This window comes from Ruditapes philippinarum, unplaced genomic scaffold (assembly GCF_026571515.1).
Source record: "Ruditapes philippinarum isolate M1 unplaced genomic scaffold, ASM2657151v2 ctg509_1_1_1_1, whole genome shotgun sequence".
Lineage (NCBI taxonomy): Eukaryota > Metazoa > Mollusca > Bivalvia > Venerida > Veneridae > Ruditapes > Ruditapes philippinarum.
The window spans coordinates 1-27,777 of NW_026859313.1; the positions used below are offsets into that span (position 1 = coordinate 1).

The following is a 27,777-nucleotide window of genomic DNA, read 5'->3' on the forward strand; positions in this document are numbered from 1 at the left end:
TTGCAAAACAGCAGTTTTTCTGCCTATCTTCTGGAGGTCAGCTGCCTTAAAATATACAACTTACAATAACAATAGTCCATTTGCAAAATTAACAAGTTCTTTTTCTGACTGGGCATGACTTTTTAAAAATTTATTCATAATTTCAAAGAAATTATAAGAGAAAGTGTAACTTACCATTATATAGTTGGAGAAGGTCACACACACCATCATTAGTTTATGGACAATTTTCAACAGCTGGGGATTGGTTAACATACAGTCTTTAAGACAGTTGTTGAGAAAGTCTGTGTGGAATTTTAATACATCATCAACATTGGACACCTGTATAGTAATATAATAATATTAATACCAAATAATAATAATAATACAAAAACATTTATCAAACATGATAAAATTTTCAAGCTAGAAGCTACCATTATCAAGTTTTGATCCTTTAAAAATCTGAGTTAAAATCAGTAAATCTCAAGATTTGTGATGATCAGTATTTTAAAGTTGATTTTTCAAAAACATTTTTGATCTCATTCGTAAGAGATAAATGACCATAAGACTAAAAGCCCGAGATCAAGTGTCAGAGAAATTACGCCTCGCCCAAAGATCAAACTAGCAACTCTTTGAATACTAATCTGATGCTTTCACTATTAAGCTATGCAGGAGTTGAATACTAATCTGATGCTTTCACTATTAAGCTATGCAGGAGGGCAGCTTTTCATAAAAAGTAATAATAATTTAATCCTTAGATTTTAGATAATCTAGGGAACTTTATTATTAACAGAACATCTATGAATGAACCAAAATTGACAAAGCAAGTCCTTACCAACTTAAATAATTGAATTAAACTGAAAATTGTATCATTTTAGACAAAATTGGGAAAATTTACACTACTATTTTATCAAAAAATTGAAATATTTGGTTCACTTATAATCATGTTTTTAAAAACTGGAATGCAAAAAATAATAATACATTTTGCTGTGACACAGTGCATATAATACTTTTTTGCACTAGGGACATGACCCAATATTCAACATCAAAATGGGCAAAAAAATCCCAAGCAAACAAACTGTTGAAATACATACAGACAACATATTACTCTCAAAAATGAGCCAGCTTGGTTCCACTACTTCAAACATCATGTAGTATTCAAAGTTCTGTACAAAGTTCAACATACGTTGTCTGAGAGCGAAGGCAGCCGAGTACCATCTTGCTGATTGTAAACTGTACATCTTAGCTGACTTGTTACCCACCCAAACACTGTAAATTAGTTATAACATTTTTTATTTTCTAATTTGCAAAAAAGAAATATAATCTATTTCAGTAAAAAAAGAAAATAATCCTAATGGCCTTGTAGTATCTTTTTCTCTTCATTTGTTGAATTTAATGCCACACCTATGCTGTTTGTTAACAAGACATTCACTCTTGTTGTTCATCTGAGCATTAAAAACACAAGCCGGCATATAAGTGCATAATAGAGCAATCTAAATTATCCTTTTTTTTCTGAGACTGGCTGTTAATATTGCTTTTCTATATTTCATAAAATCTGTCCTAAATTCAAAACTAGTTACAGCAATGAGGCAAGGCAATCTAACTTACCTACACAGCTGTCTTTCAACATGTTTTGTGTAAAACAAATGTCTGAACAACATCTGGTATCTAGTTAATGCCTGGAGTTAATAAGAAACATGAACATTTAATACATTACAATACCTTGCAAAATACTCGAGATCTACATGATTCACAACTACATTTAGATCATAACTTCACCAGAAAAGCAAAGAAACTTTTCAGAGATAGTAAAACATCCATTTCACATATCAATTGCCTTTAAGAGTAAGTAATAATAGTAAAATCACCTACCAACTAAATATTTTCTAAGGAATATGTACAAATATATAGCAACATAAAAATATCACATAGCTTGCGTATACTATTGATTTTCACAAGACCTGTTAGATTTGTCAATATAAACTAATTTTCTCTGATTGACATGATGAAATGTCAGTTCAAAACTATGATGCCTACACTAAGTCTATTGTAATGGTCTGTATTACAATAATTTATTTACTTTTAAAACTGCATTGTGAATAAATTCCAGAGATTCAAACTAAGTAAAAATAAACTTTAAATTTAAATCATAATGATACTTGCATGTAAACTTATTTACTATATTTTCTTAAAAAAAAAAATAAATAAAAAAATAAAGGATGTGAAACAAACGTAACAAAGTGGGTTAGGTTTCAGTAAATTTATTAAAGACCAACGTTTCGGCTATTCAATAGCCTTCATCAGACAAACATATCAGAATTAACTACATTTTCTTTTGATAACTATTCTGGTAAATAAAATATATTTCATGAGATTGTTACTTACTTTTCTGTTTAACACTAAGGAAACTGGCCACTTTACAACATAATCAAATGAGAATGACTCCAGACCAGATAAATGTAGATCTGTAGGATCACTACGGAACTTCTTGTAATCTGCAACGATACAACAAATTTTACAATAATCTTTAACACTTACCAGAAAAGTCACAGATATTCTGAGAACATCACAATGAGACCAACTTTGTCGACAATATTTACATTCTTGTTTCAACCACTAGGAAATACTAATATTTCTTTAGAAAATAAACTGATATCTTCAGAAAATAAAAATTGGCATAATACATTTTCACAGCTCTAGACCTTCAGCCTTTTAAAAATTTTGAAAATAGGAGTTCACTCGAAAGATATGAAAACAAAATTTAACATGTGAAATTTCATACTCTGTTTCAGCCGGAGTGCGAGAGCTAGTTAAATTCGAGAATGCACAATTTTTAAATCTTATCATGGCAAAATATTTGACATGACTTTACAACATTCAGCCTTTGTAAACAACTACATATTGTAAAACTGTGACATAGAAAACATCAAAAGTTCAACATTCCTACCTCCCTCCATGCTGGTTTCTATGGACAATATTTTGAACATCTGTGTGATTAAATCATACTGCAAAAGATCCACTCTGAAATATATCAATGTTGTTTCCATTTCAAAATTTATCAAAATAACACATTCCTATATAAAACTTTATAGATCATGTTAATATTGTTACTTGCATATTGCATATAAAGTATAAAACTTTCAGCCAGAAACTAGATTTGATTAATCCAAAAGAAAAAAAATGTCATTAGAAAAATAACTTTGTTTTCAATAAAAACATAATAAATAACATCCTGTTAACAAATATTACAAGAATGTGAATGTTTTTTAAAATATTAAGTACTTTAACAAATTTTTTAAACAATACTTTTAGAATATAGTCTAGTAAGTGACACTAAAATGACACCATGTGTTCTTAAAAGTGTTGGCTAGACTTTTTAATCAAACAAAAATCAAAAACTTAACAAAAGAAAATATATAAAACCAACTTGAGATCATCTTTGTATGGATCTACATTGGCAGTGCTGGTACGTAGAGCAAGTTCTAGCAGAGATTCGAGCCTCTGTGGCATAATATTCTCAATGTCTAACTTCATCTCATCTTCTGTCATGTCCATAAACTGAACAATAAAATCTCCCTTGTCCAGTAGGAAATAATGCTTGATTGATCTGTGCAGAGAAAATACAACACTCAAATAATTGATTTAGAACATTTTAGATCCTTATCACCTGAAGTAAATATTGCTGAATGTGAAATAATTGCCAAAAATCCTGAAGAGGAAAATGATGGCACAGTTATATGGCAAATGAGTTACTTTTTGGAAACTGTAACAGGACACCCAAAATAAACTGCTTTTGGAAAAGAAAGATGAAAGCAATTTTGAGGCTTGATAAGCTTTAAAGGATATCACAGTATATATCAAATTCAATAAACAAACAATACTTTGCACTTCTTTTGTTTGAAAATACCATGACAAATATTTAGCATTTTAGAGTACCTTATTCTAGCGAGCAATTCTTTTTCTTCTATAAGTAAATCTAACAACAGTTTACTGGCATAACTATATGCTCTCTCTATCTGCTCAAAGTATTTCTTCTCCTTTAATGTATACACAACCTCCTCCGCATTTGGACATTTAACATCTCGACCTAAACATAGATAGATAATAATAACAAGGCAAATCTATAAATGTATAATTTTCTTTTTTAGTTGTGGCATAATTGTGGGAAAAATAATTAAAAAGTCACATTAAATGATTCATATACACTACCTATAGACTCAAAAAAAATAATAACAAAATACTGTCAGGCTTTGAAAATAAACAGATTTAAATATTAGTTTAGAAACTTATCTGTCACATATATCAAACAAAAAAAAATTAGCATAATATATTCATATGGTGTTTGATACAGTATAACATGCCGGAAATTAGTCACTTTAAGGCTGGTGAGATAACTTTTATTTCCTCAATAGTACTGACTAATCTGTTATCTTAGTATAATCCTATAATTGATCAACTTTTATGATAATGTATCAGTTGGTTTTAAAGCCAAATTGACACAGTATTACTGATGGAAGAGCACTATAAATGTCTTTTTGTTTTATTTCATGAAGCAGTTAGCACCTAGATATAACTACTGAGCATCCTGAAGTTATCTGAAAGAATGTACTATCACAAGCTTGATTCTAAATCAACAGTCAACAGCACGTGATAACTAGTGATTTAAATACTTGAGACTTCATACTATACACTTTAATACCATTTTAAAGTGATCTAACTCCATTGTAAAATATAGTAAGATAGAATTACATACCACATTGCCTTACAACATTCAGGTATTTCCCGGTGTTGAGAATTTTATCAGCCATTTGTTCTAGGAAGACAGGTATACGTTCTCTACATATTGTATAATGATGTTCCCAGTAAGTGAACCAGTGTTAAAGAACATAATTATTCTTATTCATTCAATAAAACAAACACATAATCTACAGAATATGTCAAAAGGATACTTTTAAATAAAATGTATTCTCTAATCTATTGCTGACTTATTCTTGGTGCCAAAAAGTTTACTTTGTACCATTAAATATAACTTCTTAACAATTGTATTTTACTTACTATTGTTCAGATTTACTTGTTTTAGAAATAACAAGATACAATTGATATTGAATAGCTTTACTTTGTATATGAAATCAAACTGATAATTTTTTTTTATTATAAGTATTTGTAAGCAGTACACTGTAAAAGGAACAACAAATATGGAGATATCACATTTGTAAAATAATTAAAGGATATTCATCATTGTATTCTTCCTGTAGTTTTTCTTTGTTGATTGTTTCATTCTCCTCTACCAGGAACTGTTGATATAAAGAAATACCATAATTATAGTTTTCTTTAAATATTTTGTCACTTCCAGGCTTTCACAAAACTTGACTGAACATTTAAGATAATAACAGGTTTTTGCAATCAGTAAAGATGGAAACTAGTAAGCATTTACATGCAGCATAACCTGTATCTATACTGTGCATTTTTTTTTAAATTTGAATCTTGAAATTCCTAATACTACAAACAGACCTTTTCAAATTCAAATTACAAATTTAACAGTAACTCTGTGTAGTTTGTAAAATAGCATTTAGTCGGTACAATTAAAATACTTAATCATATTCAAAGAAACTTTTACTTCAGATTCTTACCTCAGAATATGGATCATTTATGATTCCTTTATAAATCCACTTCTCTAATACCTCAAAGTATGGAACACATGCCTGATACAAGATAATATATAAAATGTTTTATAAGTTATTATACAAAATAGGCACTTATCTCAAAAATTTATCTGAAAGCAATTACAGAAATTTAATCTTGTTTGCGTATTTTTCTAGATTTTAACGCCAATTTTATATTTTTTGGTCATATCTCAGGGGTCGGTCCACTTAACTGACTTTTATGGATAACTAACCAGTAATAACCAATTTCTCCATAACTTGGTGACAAAACACCTTATCCCACATGAATTGTTCAATCAGCCACGAGAGGAATATTACTATTACACTCAATGTCCGAGATTAATTGTCAGGGAGAAATTTCACCTTGCCTGAGGGTCAAACAATTGACACCTGAATTACTAATCCAGTGCTCTCCCTAATGACTTGAGCAGGTAGACAATTTTAATCCTGTAACATACATGTACTTAAATTAGTCTCCAAGATCTACAAACTTGTAACATAACTTAAGTCTTAGTGTCATATGGTTGCTAATTTCTCAACATAAATCATGCAGATGAAATGGATTCAACAAAAATAGAAATTCAAAACTTTCCACAACAACATCACAGGACATAATAAATTTTAAGTACATTTGAGGTAAGTAAAGGGAAACAACTTACTGATTGTGTCAAATACAAACAAAGTTCTTGGCCTTTCACATCACTGAAATATTAGAACAATTTACATTAAGGACATACACTCCCAGAGTTGAAAATCATACCATAAATTACTATTATTTAAGCCTTTGTGAGTAAAGGTACATAATAAAGTAAATGTATATAATGTAACAAATAAACATATAACAAATTCAGCAAACAATATTTTTTACTTTATGACAGCAACAAAAACAGGATAAGTTAAAATAACTCTTACCCAATAAAACTGGATGTTTTATCATGTAACAAACTGAGCACTGCCCCACCAATACACTCTCCCTGTATAACAGTTATCATTCAACATTAGTTTGATTTACAAGTACATAAAACACCCAAGACTTAAAATTGCAAACTGATTAAATCTATCACTATTTACATATTCCTCATCGGAGAGGTATTTACACTCTGCCAACAATATTACATTCTACATCACCAAGATTCACCTCCCCCCCCCCCCTCTTTAAATTTATCTTTGCGAAAAAGAGGGCCTTCTCAAAGCCCAAGAATATTTTCCAAAAGTAATGAAAAATGTATATGTATTCCAAATTGGTTTATTTCGAAAGCCATGTTAAAATTTTGACACATAAATTATCTGTATGCTTTTATTTAATGACCTAAGCCTTCAATCTCACTTTAAATTATGACATAGATCTAACAAATAGTGAGAATGAGAAATTATTTCTCATAAACATTTCTTACCCTGTTTATTGAATTAGCTATAGATGCCATTATTTCCAGTGTTTTCATAGAAGGTTGAATATAAAACCATAACTTTTGTAAAGAAAGGGTGCCCTGAAATAACAAAATATGATATTGAAAAACTTCTTACAATTTATTAAAGTAAGCAAGTCATGTATTTCACAAACCACAGCATAGCTATATTTTCCTTCTAACCTCATTGGTCTTAACCTGGAATAATTAGCTTTTCACATTCCTTCTAGTTAATACTTAAATTGAGATTTTCTTTCAACAATTTTCGACAAGAGTGATCAAAGCAAATGTGGCATTAAAACAGCATAGATAACATAATGAATAAATCAAGTATGTTTCATACTTACCAGTCTAAGCTGTTGTTCTAACTGAGCAACCAACACCATATAGTCCTATAATAAAGTAAGGGAAGTTTTGTCTACAAATAATCCAAATATTCTCTCCAGTGTTAGTGCCATCATTATCAAATCTCAGGGATTTATTTGGGGCTGTTTTATATGCTTATTACTTTTTTACATGATTCTGACAAAATATATTAAAACACCAGAATTTATTTAAAGAGAACGTTTAACCAATCCTTGTAAGCATATATTGAATATACTTATCCTATTTATGAAGATCTAGTGTACCAACTTGCTTTAACATCACCAAAAAAATGATTGATGAATGAATATTATTTACTCCATAGCAAAAAGAAACAACATGTGAATATAGGTTTTAATCAACATGTGCATATAGGCTTTAATACGATAAAAATTCATTTGAGTCTGAAATATAGAACTATACATGAATACACAGGAATGATAATTTCTTACCTTAACAAGAGTTCTCATGGCAGAACTGAGGGCATGATTCACCAAACCATACTCAAATGCTGATTTCTCTAAAATACATAACAATTTACTTATTAGTAGAATACACATATATTTCTATTTTACCCTTTTCAACAAATGTATTAAAATTTAGCATTTCATACACTTAAGTTCTTTCTAAAAACAACTACTTTCAGCATTACAGTTTTCCCATGTCTGCACAAAGTTTTAAGAACACAGCATGCTTTAATAGAAAAATGATCAATTGAAAATATTTGGTTATTTTATTAGATTAAAACTAACATACCTTCAATAAATCGTACAACAGTGGAATAGTTGGATGAAAGTGGCAGAATTCTCTTCACCATTTCTAACAATGATGCATCTAAAATTATAACAAGAGTGATCAGTGATCACATGTGTCGCCTCATGATGGCCAATTTTATGTTGGGACAAGTTTTGTGACAGACGGACAGACAGACGGACAGTGCACAACTAGACTTGGTACTGATCATTCCTGTGAAGTTTGGATAAAATTGCACCAGTAGTTTATGAGGAGTAGTCCGGACAAGCTTTTGTGTATCTGGCAACACACAGAAAACAAGAGGGCCATGATGGCCCTGAAGTCGCTCACCTGTATATAGGCCCCCCGGAGCGGGGCCAGTTTAAACCCAAGGGCTTTTATGAAGACACCCATTAGAAGATGATTCATGCTAAACATCTAAGGTCTAGCTCATTGGGTTTTTTAAAAGAGATTTTTTTAAGTTTTTTCTTTACACATATATTTAAAAACAATGACACCCCTGGGGCAGGGCCAGTTTTGACCCCAGGGCTTTTATTTGAACAATCTTTGTAGACACTTAAGATGTTTCATGCTTAATATCTACACTCTAGCTATTTGGGTTTTTTCGAAGAAGATTTTTAAGTTTTTGCTATACACATATAAGGAAAATCAATGTCCCCCGGCGCGGGGCCAATTTTGACCCAAGGGCTCTTATTTGAACAAACTTGGTAGACATCCATAAGAACATGTTTCATGCTTAATATCTTAGCTCTAGCTCTTTGGGTTCTTTCAAAGAAGAATTTTAAGTTTTTACTATATTCATATAGGGAAAATCAATGACCCCCTGGGGAGGGGCCAATATTGACCCTAGGGCTCTTACTTGAACAAACTTGGTAGACATCCATTAGAACATGTTTCATGCTAAATATCTTAGCTCTGGCTCTTTGGGTTCTTTAAAAGAAGATTTTTAAGTTTTTACTATATGCATATAGGAAAAATCAATGACCCCCTGGGGCGGGGCCAATTTTGACCCAATGGCTTTTATTTGAACAAACTTGGTAGACACCCATTAGAAGATGTTTCATGCTAAATATCTTAGCTCTAGCTCTTTGGGTTCTTTAAAAGAATATTTTTAAAGTTTTTACTAAATACATAAAGGGAAAATCAATGACACCCTGGGGCGGGGCCAATTTTGACCCAAGGGCTTTTATTTGAACAAACTTGGTAGACACTCACTAGAAGATGTTTCATGCCAAATATCTAAGCTCTAGCTCTTTGGGTTTTTTAGAAGAAGATATCTGAAGTTTTTTCTTTTGGTTGCCATGGCAACCAGAGTTCTGCATGAAATTAAATTCTTTGAACAATTTTTAAAGGTGACCACCAAAGGAACATTCCTGTGAAGTTTATATGAAATTGGCTTAGTGGTTTATGAAGAGATGTCATTTAAAGTAAAAGTTTACGCATGACGGACAAACGCCGGACGAAAAGCAATCACAAAAGCTCACCCTGTCACAAACTGACAGGTGAGCAAAAAAACACCTTTTTATCAAAGGGCCATAACTCGGCCATAAATCATTGAACCGGAAAACCCGTGCAATACGCGCAAGGACTTGAGCTACAGATCAATCCTGTAATGTTTCAATGAAATTGCATTAGTGGTATAAGAGAAGTAGTCCGGACAAACTTTAAAAATAAGAACTATTAAAGGGCCATAACTCTGACAAAAATCATTGAACCGGAAAATGCTGACAATATGCACAACTAGACTTGGTACTGATCATTCCTGTAAAGTTTGGATGAAATTGCTCGAGTAATTTATGAAGAGTAGTGCCGACAAGCTTTTGTGTATCTGACAACACACAGAAAAAAACACCTTTTTATCAAAGGGCCATAACTCGGCCAAAAATCATTCAACCGGAAAACCCGTGCAATATGCGCAAGGACTTGAGCTACAGATCATTCCTGTAAAGTTTCATTGAAATTGCATTAGTGGTATAAAAGAAGTAGTCCGGACAAACTTTAAAAATTAAAATTATTAAAGGGCCATAACTCTGACAAAAATCATTGAACCGGAAAATGCTGACAATATGCACAACTAGACTTGGTACTGATCATTCCTGTAAAGTTTGGATGAATTGCACCAGTAGTTTATGAGTAGTCCGGACAAGTTTTGTGACGGACGGACAGACAGACGGACAGACAGAAGACGGAGAAGTGATCCGTATATGTCTTCAATAAGGTTTATTCTATGACTAAATATTTAAGTGTATTTACACAAATTATTACAGAGTTGCAAATGGGATGTTTAATTTATAAATTCTAACTTATTTTTCTGGTCTGTGTGTCAAGTTGCAACAACGTCAAATAAATTTTACCACTAATTATTGGCAAAATAATATACCTGCCAATCTGATCATTATTTAAGAATATCATATATGAGAACAACAGAGACACTAATAAAATAACTATTTGTAAAGTTATATAATGCAGTAAAAATGTTCATATAATCAGTTACCTAGACTCTGATCTATCATAAACTCTTTAGGGGCATATCTTTCTGTAAGTGCTCTAGCTAGAATATACTTCCCTTCTATGCCCTGAAACATAGAAATATATCTTCTTATACCTACAAGATAATATTTGTTGTCACATATAAATTCCATACAGTATTCACATTTTAAACCAGTATTTACAATGTCTTAATAAAGTTATATTACTCTGCACAAGTAGCTAACATAGAACAATCTCTGTATGATCCAGCATTACACAATTCAGGGTGTCTCTTTTGTCACAAGGAAACCCTAAACAGACACTTTCTGTTAAATAATTTTCCAAACTTATGATTCATTTTCTATTAAAAACACTTGTTTTACAACAGTATATCCACTAAATACATAAAACATAACATATACAACTTGGGTCCACAGTCCTTATTGCCCCTGTTAATGAAAATGTCGAACTTGTTTAGAACAGGATACACTAAGTTAACAGTGTCATTACCTGCATACAACAGAGAAGATCATCTAAGATGGCTTGTTCCTGCATCATAGTTGGCAAGTTTCCAAGTGGCACAATATTCTGTAATAAATTCAACTTCTAACTACTTTTACTATATAATGTGTCAAATATCAAATAAAGAGGAGACCAACAATATTTCAAAATATCCTGTTTTTTCTTTGAGCCACTTATACAATCAGAGTTTAAGTACCAATGTCTAGAAAAATGAAATAAAAAAAACTTGGAAATTCTCCTACAAGGTGAGAAGGGGCCAACCATTATTCCAAGACAACGGCCAACCATCATCAGATTTAACTGACAAAAAAAAAACACACTCATTTGTAAAGAAAATTTTAGAAAGAAACACAAGTCAAAATCTTTTAACTATTGCTTTTAAATCAACATATCATATACTTTCATTGGATAACAATAACTCAGTATTGTTTTGCTAATTTAAATATAAATTTTGCAAGACTGCATCAACATTTGCAGCACTATAAAAGTTTAACAGAACAATCATAGTATAAGCATTGTACAACTAAATTTTAATGCTTACAGAATCTGTCGGTCCATCAACTCCTACAATAAAGTCCATAGTGAGAGCTGATCTCTGAAATAACCACTCTGGTTGATGTGGCAAGTTTACTGAAAATATCACAAGTCATATGCTGAAGATAAATGACATTACCTAGTAATGTAACATTCACAGACTTTAATGTTTTCAAGTAGAAGTACTCTCTAAGATTTTATTAAAACATAAATGTTTTGATATCATAAAAAATACAAATTTCCTGATTTTCCTATTTCATATTACACAGCATTCAATAAGTAGCTATTGAAAATGACAAAGCATGTAAACACAAGACTATGCGAAGGAAATAAAAATTAGCAATGTATAACTAAAGAAAGCTACTAGAATAATTCATGTATTAAAAATACATTGCAGACAAAAAATTTGAGAAGAGACAAAACTTTTCACAAATGAAATCCAGAGTAATTAAAAACAAGAGGGCCATGATGGCCCTGAGGTCGCTCACCTGTATATAGGCCCCTGGAGCAGGGCCAGTTTAAACCACAGGGCTTTTATGTGAACAAACTTGGAAGACAGCCATTAGAAGATGTTTCATGATGTTTAGTTTTACTACACACATATCATGTAAAACAATGACCAATAGACAACCATTAGAAGATGTTTCATGCTAAACATCTAAGGTCTAGCTCGTTGGGATTTTTAAAAGAAATTTTTTTTTTAAGTTTTTACTATACACATATAGTTAAAAACAATGACACCCCTGGGGCCGGGCCAATTTTGACCCAAGGGCTTTTATTTGAACAAACTTGATAGACACCCATTAGAACATGTTTCATGCTAAATATCTTAGCTCTAGCTCTTTGAGTTCTTTAAAAGAAGATTTTTTAAGTTTTTTACTTTATGTATATAGGGAAAATCAATAACCCCCTGGGGCGGGGCAAATTTTGACCCAGGGCTTTTATTTAAACAAACTTGGTAGACACTCATTAGAACATGTTTCATGCTAAACATCTTAGCTCTAGCTCTTTGGGTACTTTAAAAGAAGATTTTTTAAGTTTTTACTATATGCATATAGGGAAAATCAATGACCCCCTGGGGCGGGGCCAATTTTGACCCCAGGGCTTTTATTTGAACAAACTTGGTAGACACTCACTAGAAGATGCTTCATGCCAAATATCTAAGCTCTAGCTCTCAGGGTTTTTTAAAAGAAGATATTTAAAGTTTTTTCTTTCGATTGCCATGGCAACCAGAGTTCTGCATGGAATTAAATTCTTTGAACAATTTTTAAAGGTGACCACCAAAGGAACATTCCTGTGAAGTTTGGATGAAATTGGCTTAGTGGTTTATGAGGAGATGTCATTTAAAGTAAAAGTTTATGGACGGACGGACGGATGCCGGACGGACGCCGGACGAAAAGCGATCACAAAAGCTCACCCTGTCACTTTGTGACAGGTGAGCTAAAAATCTAAATAACATATCTCAACAAAAAATTTGATAAGAGATTGATAGAGATAAAAACGTTTCACAAATGAAATCCAGAAGAATATTAATAACATACTTCAACACAAACATTATAATATTTTACCATTTCTTTGAACTTGTTTCTCTCGTAAGGCTTTCCTCAACATTTCAGATGATGTGACCTGTGACACAGCTGGCCCTTCCTTCAATTTTCTCAACTGCATTTGTAACTGTAGAAGATAGATAGATGTTATAAGAAATGGCAATAATATCAATTTGGAGCAGCCTCTTCTAGTTTGTTCCACGTGGTGTTAAAAATAATTATTTCAATTCATGTATGACAATCCTGTTGATTATGTTGGTTTTATTTTACAGGTAACACTAGCATCACAGTAAAATGATTGTCGTGCAAATCTTATTACATTATCTATTTGATATCACAAACAAGAATTGGCATACAAATCATGACACTGTTTTATGATGTCATTTTACTCACATCAAAGAAACAATCACTAGACCTAGCTTATATATTTATCTAATTTGTAAGTATCATATAAAATGATATACAAGAAAGATGAATAACCATTTTGTATATGTATATTACAATATGAATCATTCAATGATTTAGGGCATTTTTCTACAACATTTACAATTGATTCACCCATTTGCAACTTCATTAACTCTTTTCTACAGCATTTAAAAGTTAAGGAACATCAAAGGTGAAAGTCTATAACTAGTTCTAAGTATTTATTAACCAACCTTTATCTATCAATAAAAAATATGTTAGAATTTTTGGTGTAAATTTCTATTTTCAAACTAGAAAACCTATGTTTGACAGAATGTAAACATGATTATGATAAAACTTAATGAAAAGAATAGCATATACAGTACCGCAGCAACATTTAGCAGTATGTATGTCTGCATAGACTATAAATGAGATATAGACATGAATAATGTCAAAATAGCTGTCCAGTTAGCTCAATAGGTAGAGTGTTGGACTGTGAATCGGGCGACCAGAGTTCGATCCCCAGACGTAGCAGGTCACTTTTGTTGTGAATGATCATGAAATCTTTTCTACGGTCATTCGTACTGTACCTCTGCTCTGGCATGTACAGAAGTTTCAGTTCCTTGCGAAAGTGAAGGCAACTAGTACTGGTAAACTGCTTGACAGCCTGCCCAGGAACAATGCAGTGGTTGAACTGTGCTCTGGGTAAATTCAATGTGGCTTACTGCCATGATCCGGAGTGAAAACTACTAACACCACCAATAACGTCATGAAATATTGTCATATAGTATATCATGTACCTCAACAACATTCTGTGGTGTATATTTCTGTCCAGCGGCAGGCATCTGTGGAATATCATGTGGAGTTATAGTTGCCCCTTGTATCTCTGCTTTATCTCTGAAATTCTTCTCTAGCACTGCTTTTGTCTGTCAAGTCAAACGTTATTTAAACTAACTCAAACATCAAAATAATACAAACTTTGTAATATTATTTAAATTCCTTAGTTCTTCAGTTGCAGACAAAATAAAACAATTTTTGTTTGTTTACAATGGATACTAAGCATTTTTATTTTATCAACATGAAATTTCCTCAATCTTGCCATAATTCAGACCATTACCATTTCTAAATAAACTAACCTTAAAAGTTTTTATGCTACTTTGTAAAACCACTATCCCATGAACATGTTGTGCAAAAATGCCTCTTATTTTTCTAAAAGAATTGAGTTTCAACATTACTTTAAACATTGCATAAAACTTACCATAATATTAAACTAGAAAAATTGCTTCGATTTTGAACCAAATTATTTTAGCATAAATACTAGTTAAATGCACAACACAAATGTCACTAACCTGTTCTTCCTCACTCAATTTTGACATAAGAAAAACCAATGGATCCAAATCTCGTACACTGAAATATTTGTGAACAACAGTGTCAAAACTCTGACAATGTTAAAATATTTTACTTTGTAACAAGAAACATTTGCATATTTTTAAATGCATGACTTGTAAAGACTAATTAGAAAATAAACATAGCAAAGTCATTAAATAAAACACATCTGAAGGAATATTTGATAATCAAATGACTGATTGTTTCTCAATAGAACAATTGAGAAATTATACCATTTGGCTTAAATGCAATACGTGTCAATTTAAAAATCTAGTTTTGAAGTTGTTCAAGCTTTTTCTATATAAAAGACTTAGCTAAGGATGTTGGTCAACACTGCATGTTCACATAGCTAAGCTTATGTTAACCAAATATAAATACTGTATATTCAACATAAATAAACATTGACCTGACTTTAAAGATGAAGTTTTAAAGTGTTCTTCACAGTCCGACCAACTTACTTTTTAGATTTTAGCTCATCATACTTAGCAAGGAATTCTATTGGTGTTTTTGATGATTCGGCTATTTTCCTCTTAGCTTGATTTGCAGATACCTTTATCAAGAATATGAAAATATTTTAACACATTTTTTTTTTATTTTCATTTATATTACAGACTTGTTTATCATATCTGTTCAGTACAAAATATAATTACTGTTAAAGAGTGAAACTTTTAAGTTTTTTCTTTCATTCTCTTACTTAAGTGTTTAACATCAATATATTTACAACATGTAATGTAGGACATGTAATTTTATGTAATTAAACTGTTGGAAATTAGACTAAAAATGCTCTATAGCTTTTTAAAGCTAAAGCATGACAGATTAATCATTAATTTCTAAGCTATAAAAAATATCACATGTACAAATTTACCACAAAAAAATGGTAATGTAATTCTATCATTAGTAGTATAAAGGGTATGAAATTAATATTCCTACATTAGTGGTTATGTATGGTGTTGTATTCTTTAATAACATCTCTGTGTATACTTCAGCACCCACTGTATCAGTTGAACGGACACTAAAAGTCAAAACAACATGTAAGAAATAACTAGAATGAGTTAAGCTTTTATTTTTATATGTATTCTTGTTATGAACATAATGATTTTACAAGGCTTTAATCACTGATAGGGGAAGAGGTCCTTGGGGGAAATAATACTTTTGCAAAATGGGAAGAAGAACACTTGATATAAACTGAATGAATTTTAGGCGAAAACAGCAAGATTTTAAAGAATTTCCTGAGAGGAAGAGGCATTTTAAATAGCACCTGCTATAGAAGGGACAAAAGCCCTGTTTAACTTACCTAAAATCACTTGGCTTATATTGATTTTATTAAGTATTAACTAAAATGATTCAGACTTAGTTACATTGTAAGTAACTGTAATACTCTGAATTATATCTGCTGAAAAGTAATTCATTATAAATGCATCTTCATATCATCAGAATGTCATTAGTTCATAGAAAACTTTATGAAAGTTAGCTTTAATGTAAAGCATATGTATGATGGTTTTAAAAGTTTGACAGAATAAGTTAATTGGAGAAAACTAGAGTTGCCAATGATTCAAACCAAAGCATATCAATCATGCATCAATGTTTCAATATAAAAGTCCTTGATGAAATTCCGAAAAATACAATATCAAAGCAAAAGTTACCAGTAGTCAGCAAAGCTAATACTTACTCTAGCTGGTTCATCAGCTCACTAACATGGTGGTGTACCTTAAATTCACTCATTGTGGTCTTTTTGCAACTTAGTTAAATACTTGTAAGTGTTGTAGATAATAAAACCTGGAAAGGAAGCATAAAAAATAGGAATTAATTTTATAAAAACTGAACAAATCTTTTAAGTACACTCACCAATCGCGACATCATATTTCCTGCCTGATTTCTTTTGTAAATGCTTTCAACATAATGTTTTTGTACTTATATACATACCGAAAACAAATAAATTTTGATTTGATTGTACATCTACAGTGATTTTTTTCCTGTATTTTTACAGCCGAATAAAGGCTGTTTCCCCTGGCTCAAAATAGGTATATTTTCCCCTTAAAAAGCTTATATTTTCCCCTGAAATGCCCTGTGCACTTCTTCACCAGAACAATGACTAATAACAGCATCTGACTTAATATATCAGCTAGAAGACAGAAATCTGTCCCTATAGCCTCTGCTATGTACCATGCATGTTAAATTGAATTAAAATTAAAAATTTATAAAATGTGTGGGTAAATTCCATTCTCAGTTGTTGGAATTCGATTTTCCCCTTTTTAGATTTATTGCGCTATATTTCCCTTTAGAAAGCCCGAGGTTGTTTTGAAAATTGGGGAAAAAATGACTGATATAGCATAATTTATGACAAAAAAAATTGTAGCTAAAGAGACTTCATTGAACAGGTTTAATAGCAGGGCACATCCTGGGGGGAAATTTTAGGGAGAAGTGACTTCCTCACGAAAATTAGGGAGAAGGAAAACAACCCAATGTGTTTGCATTAACATGCATGGCTTTACATCCTTTAACTATAATATAAAAACAATTAACAACACTTAAAATATTTCTACAGTTTATTAATTAATAGTAGATCTGGCAATGACATCTAAATGTTTTTGAGCTGCAAATATGAATAAATAATAAATAAATTTACATCTATTTATCAGCTTTCTCTAAATATTTGTTTTTATTTAATTTTACCCATGAAATATGGTGCTATATCAGTCAAATATATTTCATATTTGTAAAAATTAAATATGAAATATAAATATGAAATTGGGCTCATATTTATTTTAGGGGACTTCTTTCTCCATTTTGTTTACAAAATCTGATAAATAAATAACAAATTTTTCTTGAATATTGTTTTGAAAACTATCTAGCATGATAGAAAATGGTCTAACTAAGAAAATTAATCCGAACACCAATATCTTTAATTCAGTAATTAACGATGTACAGACGTTTAAAGAGTTGTTTACATGACGTCACAATGTAGGGCCAAACAGCGCTTGCCTACGCATAAATTACTGCGCGCTGTACAATTGCAGTTGGTAGCAAGCAAGGGGATTCGTTACCATTTTCTTTGATAATAAAATTAAATAAAAAGGCTATTTTTTTGTTTTTCGTGAAATATGGTATATATTTTCACTCAACATGATAAAATACCACATATTTTCACTCGCCGTACCAGCTCGTGAAAATATGTGGCATTTTATCATGTTTCGTGAAAATATATTCCATATTTCACACAAACGAAAAAATATCCTCTATATATATTTTCATGTAGATTTGTTGATTAAATAATGTGTAAGAAAAAATATGATGAATAAATTAATTTTATATTTTTACTTTCCTCACTTTTTAAAGATTAAGTTTATCTGTTCTATTCTGTTCTGATAACAGAAATTTCTTTTCAGATCCTGAATGTTATAATGTCACATGAAAGTGAAAATTTATATATGCATATAATTATGCTTTTGAAATAATTTATAAACATCAAAGAATATGTAAAAAATGTACTGCAAACATTTGTGCACACTAAATTTGATCACTAAAATTATATACATTCATTCAAAATTTGAGAAATTATAGAAAATAAATTTCTAATTACCTCCCTTTATTTTCATGAAATGTTAAATTTGGTAATATCTTTATAAATAATGCTTTTTGAAATTTACAATATTGATAAATCTTAATCTGAGCGTCATATTTATGACATTAAAACAAATATATTTATTGAAACAATAAGAACACTTCTTTCCTGGCAAATTTTGTTGTTATATACATTACATGTACGACCGGTATGTAGCATGACGATAATGATTCGTAATTTTAGCCAGGATGTCGCGCCCATGTGCATAACTTGATAAGCTGTGCCAAATTTGGCATTTCTACAAAGAGAACAATGCCAAACACCCTCACCGTCTACAACATACCAATCGTAAGATTTTGCGAATTGGCTTTCTTAAATTTTCCAGTACGTGTATCTAACTTTCTTTTACTGCTAGCTTTGGGCATTTCGCCCTGTAGCCATAACGTGAGCAACATAAGAATTTTAAAGTAAAAAATTGATGTGAACGGACTTAAATCATTCAAAACTATGAATAAGTTTTTAATCCGGTCGCTGATCATTAATGAAATTGATTACTTTTTAATTGACTAACAGTTTTTTGATAGCCGTGAAAAATCCATTGCACCTCGCCTTTGCTCGGTTGAAGTGCATTGTGTATATCAATCGTGTTTAGATAATCGGGGGAAAAAAATGTATAATTATCGCCTAATCCTGTATTTAACTCGCAGAACTGTCACACAATTATACCCTTTTCCGGCCGATGCTCTCATCATTTACTGTTTAGAGTAGGCAGTCTATCGCTTCGCATACAGTATAAGCGTAGTACTACATAAAGCGATAATGATAATTAGCAGTCGTCATATGGGCGGGATACAATCTCTGCTCTTAACATCGCCAAGAAATTACTCTTTGGGAATTAAGATTTTATCGGTGAATTTGACTTCTCTTTGATCAATCGGGAGAGCGAAATGGGAATATACACGGCAAAGTCTTCGCCTGAATCGCCCTTCCGGATGAGCCCTGAATAGTATTGCTGGACCTGTTAGCACATGTCAAAATAAAATCAACATATAAAGTTATGGAAGCCAGAACTAAAAATTAGGCAGCATTACAGGGACTCGAACCCATTTGAATAACATGAAAATCTTTCGTAACTTGGACATACGGTGGTAAATTCATCAAGTATAACTAGTGTAACTTCTATGATGTTGAGTGTATATAGACTATTTTGACAGTTCCTATTTTAATTTAAATTTCATAGAGGTTTGTCATGTTCATAGGGACCCGGCACAGTGTTGGGATAGTGTAAAAAAGTAATTCTAGAAAAAAATATATAGTTTATACGCGGAAAGTCCGAGCGGGGCCAAAGGCCCCGCGAGGGCTGTAGCGCTCTTAGATAACATGTATGACGCGTATCAATTCAAATGAAATCAAAATGAAAGTAAATGAAAATTTCAAAAAAATATATATCCTATACCCAATGAGCTGTAAAAAAATCCTTAGTTATAGGGTGCCGCCATTTTAAAATCCTTTTGAGCTAAATATAGATATCAGAGCGCTTTTAATGAGCGTCTACAAAATCCAGACCATTGCTTGCAGACGCATGCTAAATAACACTTCCGGTGAAAGAATGATGTGCAAGATCAGAAAAAAAAACATTCATTTCATTGATAAGAACTATAGTAACGATTATGAACATAAAATGTTACTTTAACATATCCTTATTGATAAACAAGATATGTTTGTAAAACATGTATGCCCCCTATCAGCAGCCAATTAGTCATGTGATAAGGTTATTATGCATGACTTCTGACCCAGTGATCAAACAATTAATAAGGGTTATAAAGTATCTACTAATCATGACTTTGACCCCTTGACCCAAAACTCAATAGGGGTCATCTGCTGGTCACGACCAATCATCATACAAAGTTTGAAGTTCCTAGGCCTAGGCGTTTTTAGTAAATTGATCAGAAACCGTTTTTACCTACAAGGTCAATGTGATCTTGACCTTTGACCCCTTGACCCCAAAATCAAAAGGGGTCATCTGCTGGTCATGACCAATCACCATGCCTAGGTTGAAGTTCCTAGGCCTAAGGGTTCTCTTATTATTGATCGGAAACCGTTTTAACATACAAGGTCAATGTGACCTTGACCTTTGACCCCAAAATCAATAGGGGTCATCTGCTGGTCATGACCAATCACCATGCCAAGTTTGAAGTTCCTAGGCCGAAGCGTTCTTTAGTTATTGATCAGAAACCGTTTTTACTTACAAGGTCATTGTGACCTTGACCTTTGACCCCTTAATCCCAAAATCAATAGGAGTAATCTGCTGGTCATGACAAATCACCATACCAAGTTTGAAGTTCCTAGGCCTAAGTGTTCTTGAGTTATTGATCAAAACCGTTTTTACTTACAAGGTCAATGTGACCTTGACCTTTGACCCCTTCACCTAAAACTCAATAGGGGTCATCTGCTGGTCATGACCAATCATCACACAAAGGTTGAAGTTCCTAGGCCTAAGAGTTTTTAGTAAATTGATCGGAAACCGTTTTTTACCTACAAGGTCAATGTGACCTTGACCTTTGACCTCTTGACCCCAAAATCAATAGGTCATCTGCTGGTCATGACCAATCACCATACCAAGTTTGAAGTTCCTAGGCATAAGGGTTCTTAAGTTATTGATCGGAAAGCATTTTTACCTACAAGGTCAATGTGACCTTGCCCTTTAACCCCTTAACCCCAAAATCAATAGGGGTCATCTGCTGTCATGACCAATCACCATACCAAGTTTGAAGTTCCTAGGCCTAAGGGTTCTTTAGTTATTGATCGGAAACCGTTTTTACCGAAGAGGTCAATGTGACCTTGACCTTTGACCCCTTGACCCCAAAATCAATAGGGGTCATCTACTGATCATGACCAATCACCATCTCAAGTTTCAAGTCCCTAGGCCTAAGGGTTCTTTCATTATTGATCGGAAACCGTTTTTACCTACAAGGTCAATGTGACCTTGACCTTTGACCCCTTAACCCCAAAATCAATAGGGGTCATCTGATTGGTCATAACCAATCACCATACCAAGTTTGAAGTTCCTAGGCTTTAAGGTTCTTTAGTTATTGATCGGAAACCGTTTTTGCTTAAAAGGTCAATGTGACCTTGACCTTTGACCCCTTGACCCCAAAATCAATAGGGGTCATCTACTGATCATGACCAATCACCATACCAAGTTTGAAGTTCCTAGGCCTTAAGGTTCTTTAGTTATTGATCGGAAACCGTTTTTGCTTAAAAGGTCAATGTGACCTTGACCTTTGACCCCTTGACCCCAAAATCAATAGGGGTCATCTACTGATCATGACCAATCACCATACCAAGTTTGAAGTTCCTACGCCTTAAGGTTCTTTAGTTATTGATCTGAAACAGTTTTTGCTTTCAAGGTCAATGTGACCTTGAACTTTGACCCCTTGACCCCAAAATCAATAGGGGTCATCTACTGGTCATGACCAATCACCATACCAAGTTTGAAGTTCCTAGGCCTTAAGGTTCTTTAGTTATTGATCGGAAACTGTTTTTGCTTACAAGGTCAATGTGACCTTGACCTTTGACCCCTTGACCCCAAAATCAATAGGGGTCATCTACTGACCATGACCAATCACCATACCAAGTTTGAAGTTCCTAGGCCTTAAGGTTCTTTAGTTATTGATCGGACACCGTTTTTGCTTTCAAGGTCAATGTGACCTTGACCTTTGACCCCTTGACCCCAAAATCAATAGGGGTCATCTACTGATCATGACCAATCACCATACCAGGTATGAAGTTCCTAGGCCTTAAGGTTCTTTAGTTATTGATCGGAAACCGTTTTTGCTTTCAAGGTCAATGTGACCTTGACCTTTGACCCCTTGACCCCAAAATCAATAGGGGTCATCTACTGACCATGACCAATCACCATACCAAGTTTGAAGTTCCTAGGCCTTAAGGTTCTTTAGTTATTGATCGGAAACCGTTTTTGCTTTCAAGGTCAATGTGACCTTGACCTTTGACCCCTTGACCCCAAAATCAATAGGGGTCATCTACTGATCATGACCAATCACCATACCAGGTATGAAGTTCCTAGGCCTTAAGGTTCTTTAGTTATTGATCGGAAACCGTTTTTGCTTTCAAGGTCAATGTGACCTTGACCTTTGACCCCTTGACCCCAAAATCAATAGGGGTCATCTACTGGTCATGACCAATCACCATACCAAGTTTGAAGTTCCTAGGCCTAAGGGTTCTTTAGTTATCACTCGGAAACCATTTGGTCTACGGACCGACGGACCGACAAGTGCAAAGCAATATACCCCCTTTTCTTCGAAATGGGGGCATAATTAGCACATTAAAAGTTAATGTTAGAACAACAACTGGATTAGAGATTAACAAAAATGGCGGACAGGATTTTTCCAAACGCCGACGCATGCGCAGTGGTCCCCATTGATAGGTTGAACACCACCAATTTATTCGTTTTGTTTACGTAAGAAAATACCGTAGAAAATACTACTTATGAAGTGCAAAAAAAGATCTGGTTTACATGTACACTAAACATGTTATGCTAAAATCATAATTCATAAGAGCTTTCCGCGCCATAGGTAGCACCTAATTTCATATTATGTAATATGTAATTATGAAATCCTTTTGAGCTAAAAATAGATATCTCAGCGCTTTTAATGAGCGTCTACATAATTCAGACTGTTGCTAGCAGACGCATGCTTAATAACACTTCCGGTGAAAGAATGATGTACAAAATCAGAAAATAAACATTCATTTCATTCAAAGGAACTATAGCAACGATGATAAATGTAAATAGTTACTTTTAAATTCTTTTTGATATTAGCACATTAAAAATAACGTAAAAAAACAACATATGTGATTAGAGATTAACATAAAATGGCGGACGGGATTTTCCAAACGCCGACGCATGCGCAGTGGTCCCTCTTCCGATAATAGGTTGAACACCACCAATTTATTTGTTTCTGTTACCAGCATTTACTTATTAACTAATTGCATGATAGATCTGGTTAACATGTACACTAAACATGTTATGCTTAAATCATAAATCATAAGAACTTTCCGCGCCATAGGTAGCACCTAATTTCATATTATATAGACAAGGGGTTGAACTCGCCAAATCGGCAGAATGCCACTAGTCCAGTATAAGTCAAAATTGCAAAGCCATTTTTGCCTAAATCATATGAAGTTATATGTCAATTTGCAGCTAAATGACATCACTTGTCATTTACTTCATGATTTATCCACGTACAGCCACTTTTCGATCAGCTAACAAACTTTCCAACAACAACTGTCAGTGAAGTGATTTAAATAACTTTTCTATTATAATTCCATTAACATCAATCTTTCAACTTTATAATTCAACAATTTTTTGAAATCTTACCTGAAAAACAAATATGCAATACAATCAAAACAATGTTGACCTATTTTCCGGCCATGTTAAATTTTACTGCCACTTTTCGATCACTTTACGACATCTATACTGCACCTCATAAAAAGCGTCACACAATGTCAAAATTTCATCAACTTAGTAACTAAACGAAAATTTTAAAATTTCAACTTCAGATAAACGGTAATTAACAGTTTTAACATATTTACAAGGTCAGTTTACTGTTCTATTGTTCATTTTACGTAGTGAGACTGTCACAGTTGGGGCATAAAAATCTGTCCCCTTTTCTTAAGACTCTTACTGGGGTACAGAAAGCCAAATGAACCCAACCATTGCACTTATCACACTGACCCCACTTGACTATGATTTATGAAAGGTCTTTTGCTAGTATCAGGAGATAATTTTTTGCATACAAGACACTTATCTTTTTCAGGTATTTCATCATCTGAAGATTCATTTTCATATTCATCTATTCTCTCTCTAATGTTTGGTTTTTTTGCTCTTTCATAGGAATACCTGATGTTCCAGGTGTAGGGAGATTTTGTTTTTTGTTTCTGTAATACAATTTTGCTAGATTTTTGATTTAGATGGTTTTTGTTTTGAAAGTTTGATTTTCTTTGTGTTCTTTAATTTTCTTTACAACATCATCTTCAGTAATTGTTTTTCCTGCAATTACTTTGCTTAGTGTATTTCTTGTTTTTTTTGCAGTTTCAACATTTTTAAGTAATTGACCACCTTTTTCCACCACGAGAAAACTCTCTGCTGACTTTTGTTGCAGCTGTCGGTTTGCTAAAATTTGGTCTAGCCTCCTGCGAAAATGAAGTAGCTGGCGCTATCTGATGGTCTGGTACAACATCATCATTGAATGGATAAAGACCACACTTCCTGAATGCTGATGTGATGTTGTTCACAGTCAGTGTGGATGTAAATACTTACAGGCAATGTGGCAGACATCATACCTAGTAACTGTGCAGCCACCTGACTCCCGCATATACTTATGACAAGCGCATTCCAAGCTACCTCAAACGGCCCAAAAGCAGCTAACGTCTAGAGGCTGGAGTATGTGTGAACAATGAGGTGGCAAAACAAAGAGAATGATGTGTTGAGACTTTGCCCATTCTATTAGTCCAAGTGAGCAGTGGCTCTTGCGCCCATCATATATAAAACTAAGACAGGGTTATCTTTGTCCCTAGCCGGTAGGTACTTAACAAGATGATCTTGCATAAACTGACAGAAGATATCTGTGTTGGACCAACCAGTTTCTGTCACTGTTCCAGCAGCTCCAGGGCTGGCACCTGCCATCAGACCATCAACCATTCTAGCCCCTGGAAAAACAAAGAAGGGTGGCACTTGCTGGCCAACACCATTTACACAGCCAATCAGTGTAACTAACTTGGACTTGCTAGATGTAACTGCCTGAGTCTTACTATGTTTCCCTGCAACCACCTTTGGGGTTTGTGCTCAGTGCACAGACCCTTTTCATCTATATTGAACATACGATGTGGTTTTTCTAATAATTTGTACTTAACAAGAATTTGTTTAAGATTTTTAAAGTAATTATCAATAACGTTACGTGTTGCACTCTTAGCACGTGCTATTTCAAGGGCACGAGGTTTCTTTAATTTGAGCTCTGGCCAGCGGCCAAGGAATTTGTAGAGCCACTTATCAGTCAGAGGTTTTTGTTCTTTGCCTTTTAATCCAAGGTGGATGCATATGGTCTGTGGCCCAAGTTCATGGGTGGTTTTCCTGCCTACTATAACCATATCCTATTTAGACATTGTTCTTCAAAAATGTCCGATAATAGTTGCCTTTCCTCCTCCTGTGAAAAAAAGAGTGGATGAAGTTCCGCTTTAAAACATCAACATCAAACTCTGCACTGCACCCTGCATTTCAACGTAGTGTAAGGAACACCAAAAAATTCTGGGAAGCTTCCTGATGGACATCTCATTTGCCATAAACTACAAAATATTGGCATCTTGTCAGGTTATCCAAATCATAAAGGATCTATATCAACTGCCAGTTAACGTCCCGGACATGCCTGGGATTGTCCGGAAATGGCAATGTCTGACCCGGAAGATGTCCGGGCATTCGATTTTAATCCCGGAAAAAAAAACATGATATTTTGCAAATTTTCATAAATTTTCTTCAATCAAATCTCGCATATTCACCTCTAAATCGTTAAAAACATAATCTGACCTGGTACACATAATACACAGGAACGTTGACACTTACAAGTTTACAATATACAGCCCCCCAATTATCGACTGTCGATTCCCCTCGGCAATAGATTCTTCATGCATCGGCAAATTAACATTCTCTGTTGAATTCGGCAGCGTTTAATGGTCGGCCGGGGGTTAATTAATTGTTTACGGCCCTTAACAATTATCGTTAATCCCCGATAATTATTAATTTTTTAGATCAATCGAAACTTGCCGAAAGTCTAATTATTACAAAACAATGTAAAATATATCTATCAAATAAAAAAAGGTGTCAAATAATCACCTTGCTGTGTTTGTTTTTATGACCGGAAGAATTGCATTGACGTGACATGTAGTAATTATCATGACTTTAAGATATAACGGGTGAACAACATGGCTGCGCCCATTCACCGGGTTTTATAACTTACAACTTATTTGCTTTTAGGGAATAATAAATTAAATAAAGAAATACTTTTTTAAAATGATAAATATGTCGACCTAAAAGACAACTTATAAAACTAGTAAGTTAACTGTTTATCATTAAAATTCAGGAGAAAGTCGTCCTAATTTAATAACGTTATACGATTGACACCCCCCCCCCCCCCCCTTTTCCACAACTGCCAACACATCCATTATTGCCGCGATGAAAAGTGTCCCGGAAAGCTGTCCAAAAATTATGGCATGTATGTCTATATGACCCCCCTCTGGTGACAGTTTGCTGAAAAAAATCAGAGATTACATGAGAATATTGTTTAATTGGTGTAACATTGTTTATTAATTAACTTTCAATTAAGAATTTGACAGTTAAGCATATACATATATTTCAAACGTAACTTTTGTAGTGTAGTATGCTTTTTTACTATAAAATAGCAGGTGCGTGGCCCTGGAAAATATCCATTTTTGCAGACGGAGGAAAACAGAGATCGTTTATGAAATATTTTGAGGAAATAATCTTGATTTATTAATGGGAAAATTTTAGGATTAGTGAAAAACATTAATTTTCATTATTTGGAATTAAAATAACACCTATTTACCTTTCTAATCATCATAATTCATTGCTTTGACATTTTTGACATTTATTGTAGTCGAGGTAAACATCCGATGTGCGCACGCGTCATTTCGCGACATATAAGGGAAAAAGTAAAACATTTCCGGGGTGGATCGAAAAGAGGTTGTGATCGATTTCGGGCGGTATTGGGATACGTAAAAATGACTTTGATATACTGGACTAGTGGCATTCTGTAGATTTGGCGAGTTCAACCCCTTGTCTATATATTACATATAAACTATATATTTTTTTCTAAAATTACTTTCTAACACTATCCAAACACTGTGCCGGGTCCCTTTGGTCATGTTTGTGTTCGAAAAGAATTGAGTACGATTTGATACCCAAAAGAACACGCTTGTCAACACTTAATCATATCTTGTTATGTTTTTAACATATATATTTTTTTCATTTCCTACAAAAATTTAGCATAAGATAAGTTTATTTGAAATAAGAACCTTTAACTTTTAAGATTTTATCTTGATTTCGTTCCCGCTACAAAAATTTCAGCCATTTTGGCATTAAAATAATCTCTAAACGTTTTATA

General features: G+C 33.1%; 1 protein-coding gene across 1 annotated transcript; it reads right to left on the reverse strand.

The window, feature by feature from the left end:
• Nucleotides 1-174: 174 nt before the first annotated feature.
• Nucleotides 175-27,769, reverse strand: LOC132756036 (gamma-tubulin complex component 2-like; the record flags this gene model as incomplete). Its single annotated transcript, XM_060747000.1, is given in 26 exon segments — nt 175-318; nt 1,071-1,245; nt 1,585-1,655; nt 2,362-2,471; nt 2,924-2,997; nt 3,404-3,583; nt 3,913-4,063; nt 4,730-4,842; nt 5,209-5,270; nt 5,607-5,678; nt 6,299-6,341; nt 6,552-6,613; nt 7,034-7,126; nt 7,393-7,437; nt 7,861-7,928; nt 8,165-8,242; nt 10,656-10,737; nt 11,141-11,218; nt 11,694-11,782; nt 13,255-13,360; nt 14,436-14,561; nt 14,985-15,042; nt 15,480-15,571; nt 15,952-16,033; nt 16,691-16,797; nt 27,689-27,769. Coding segments are annotated over 25 exon segments (2,307 nt in total), but the record flags the coding sequence as incomplete, so codon positions are not given.
• Nucleotides 27,770-27,777: the final 8 nt, after the last annotated feature.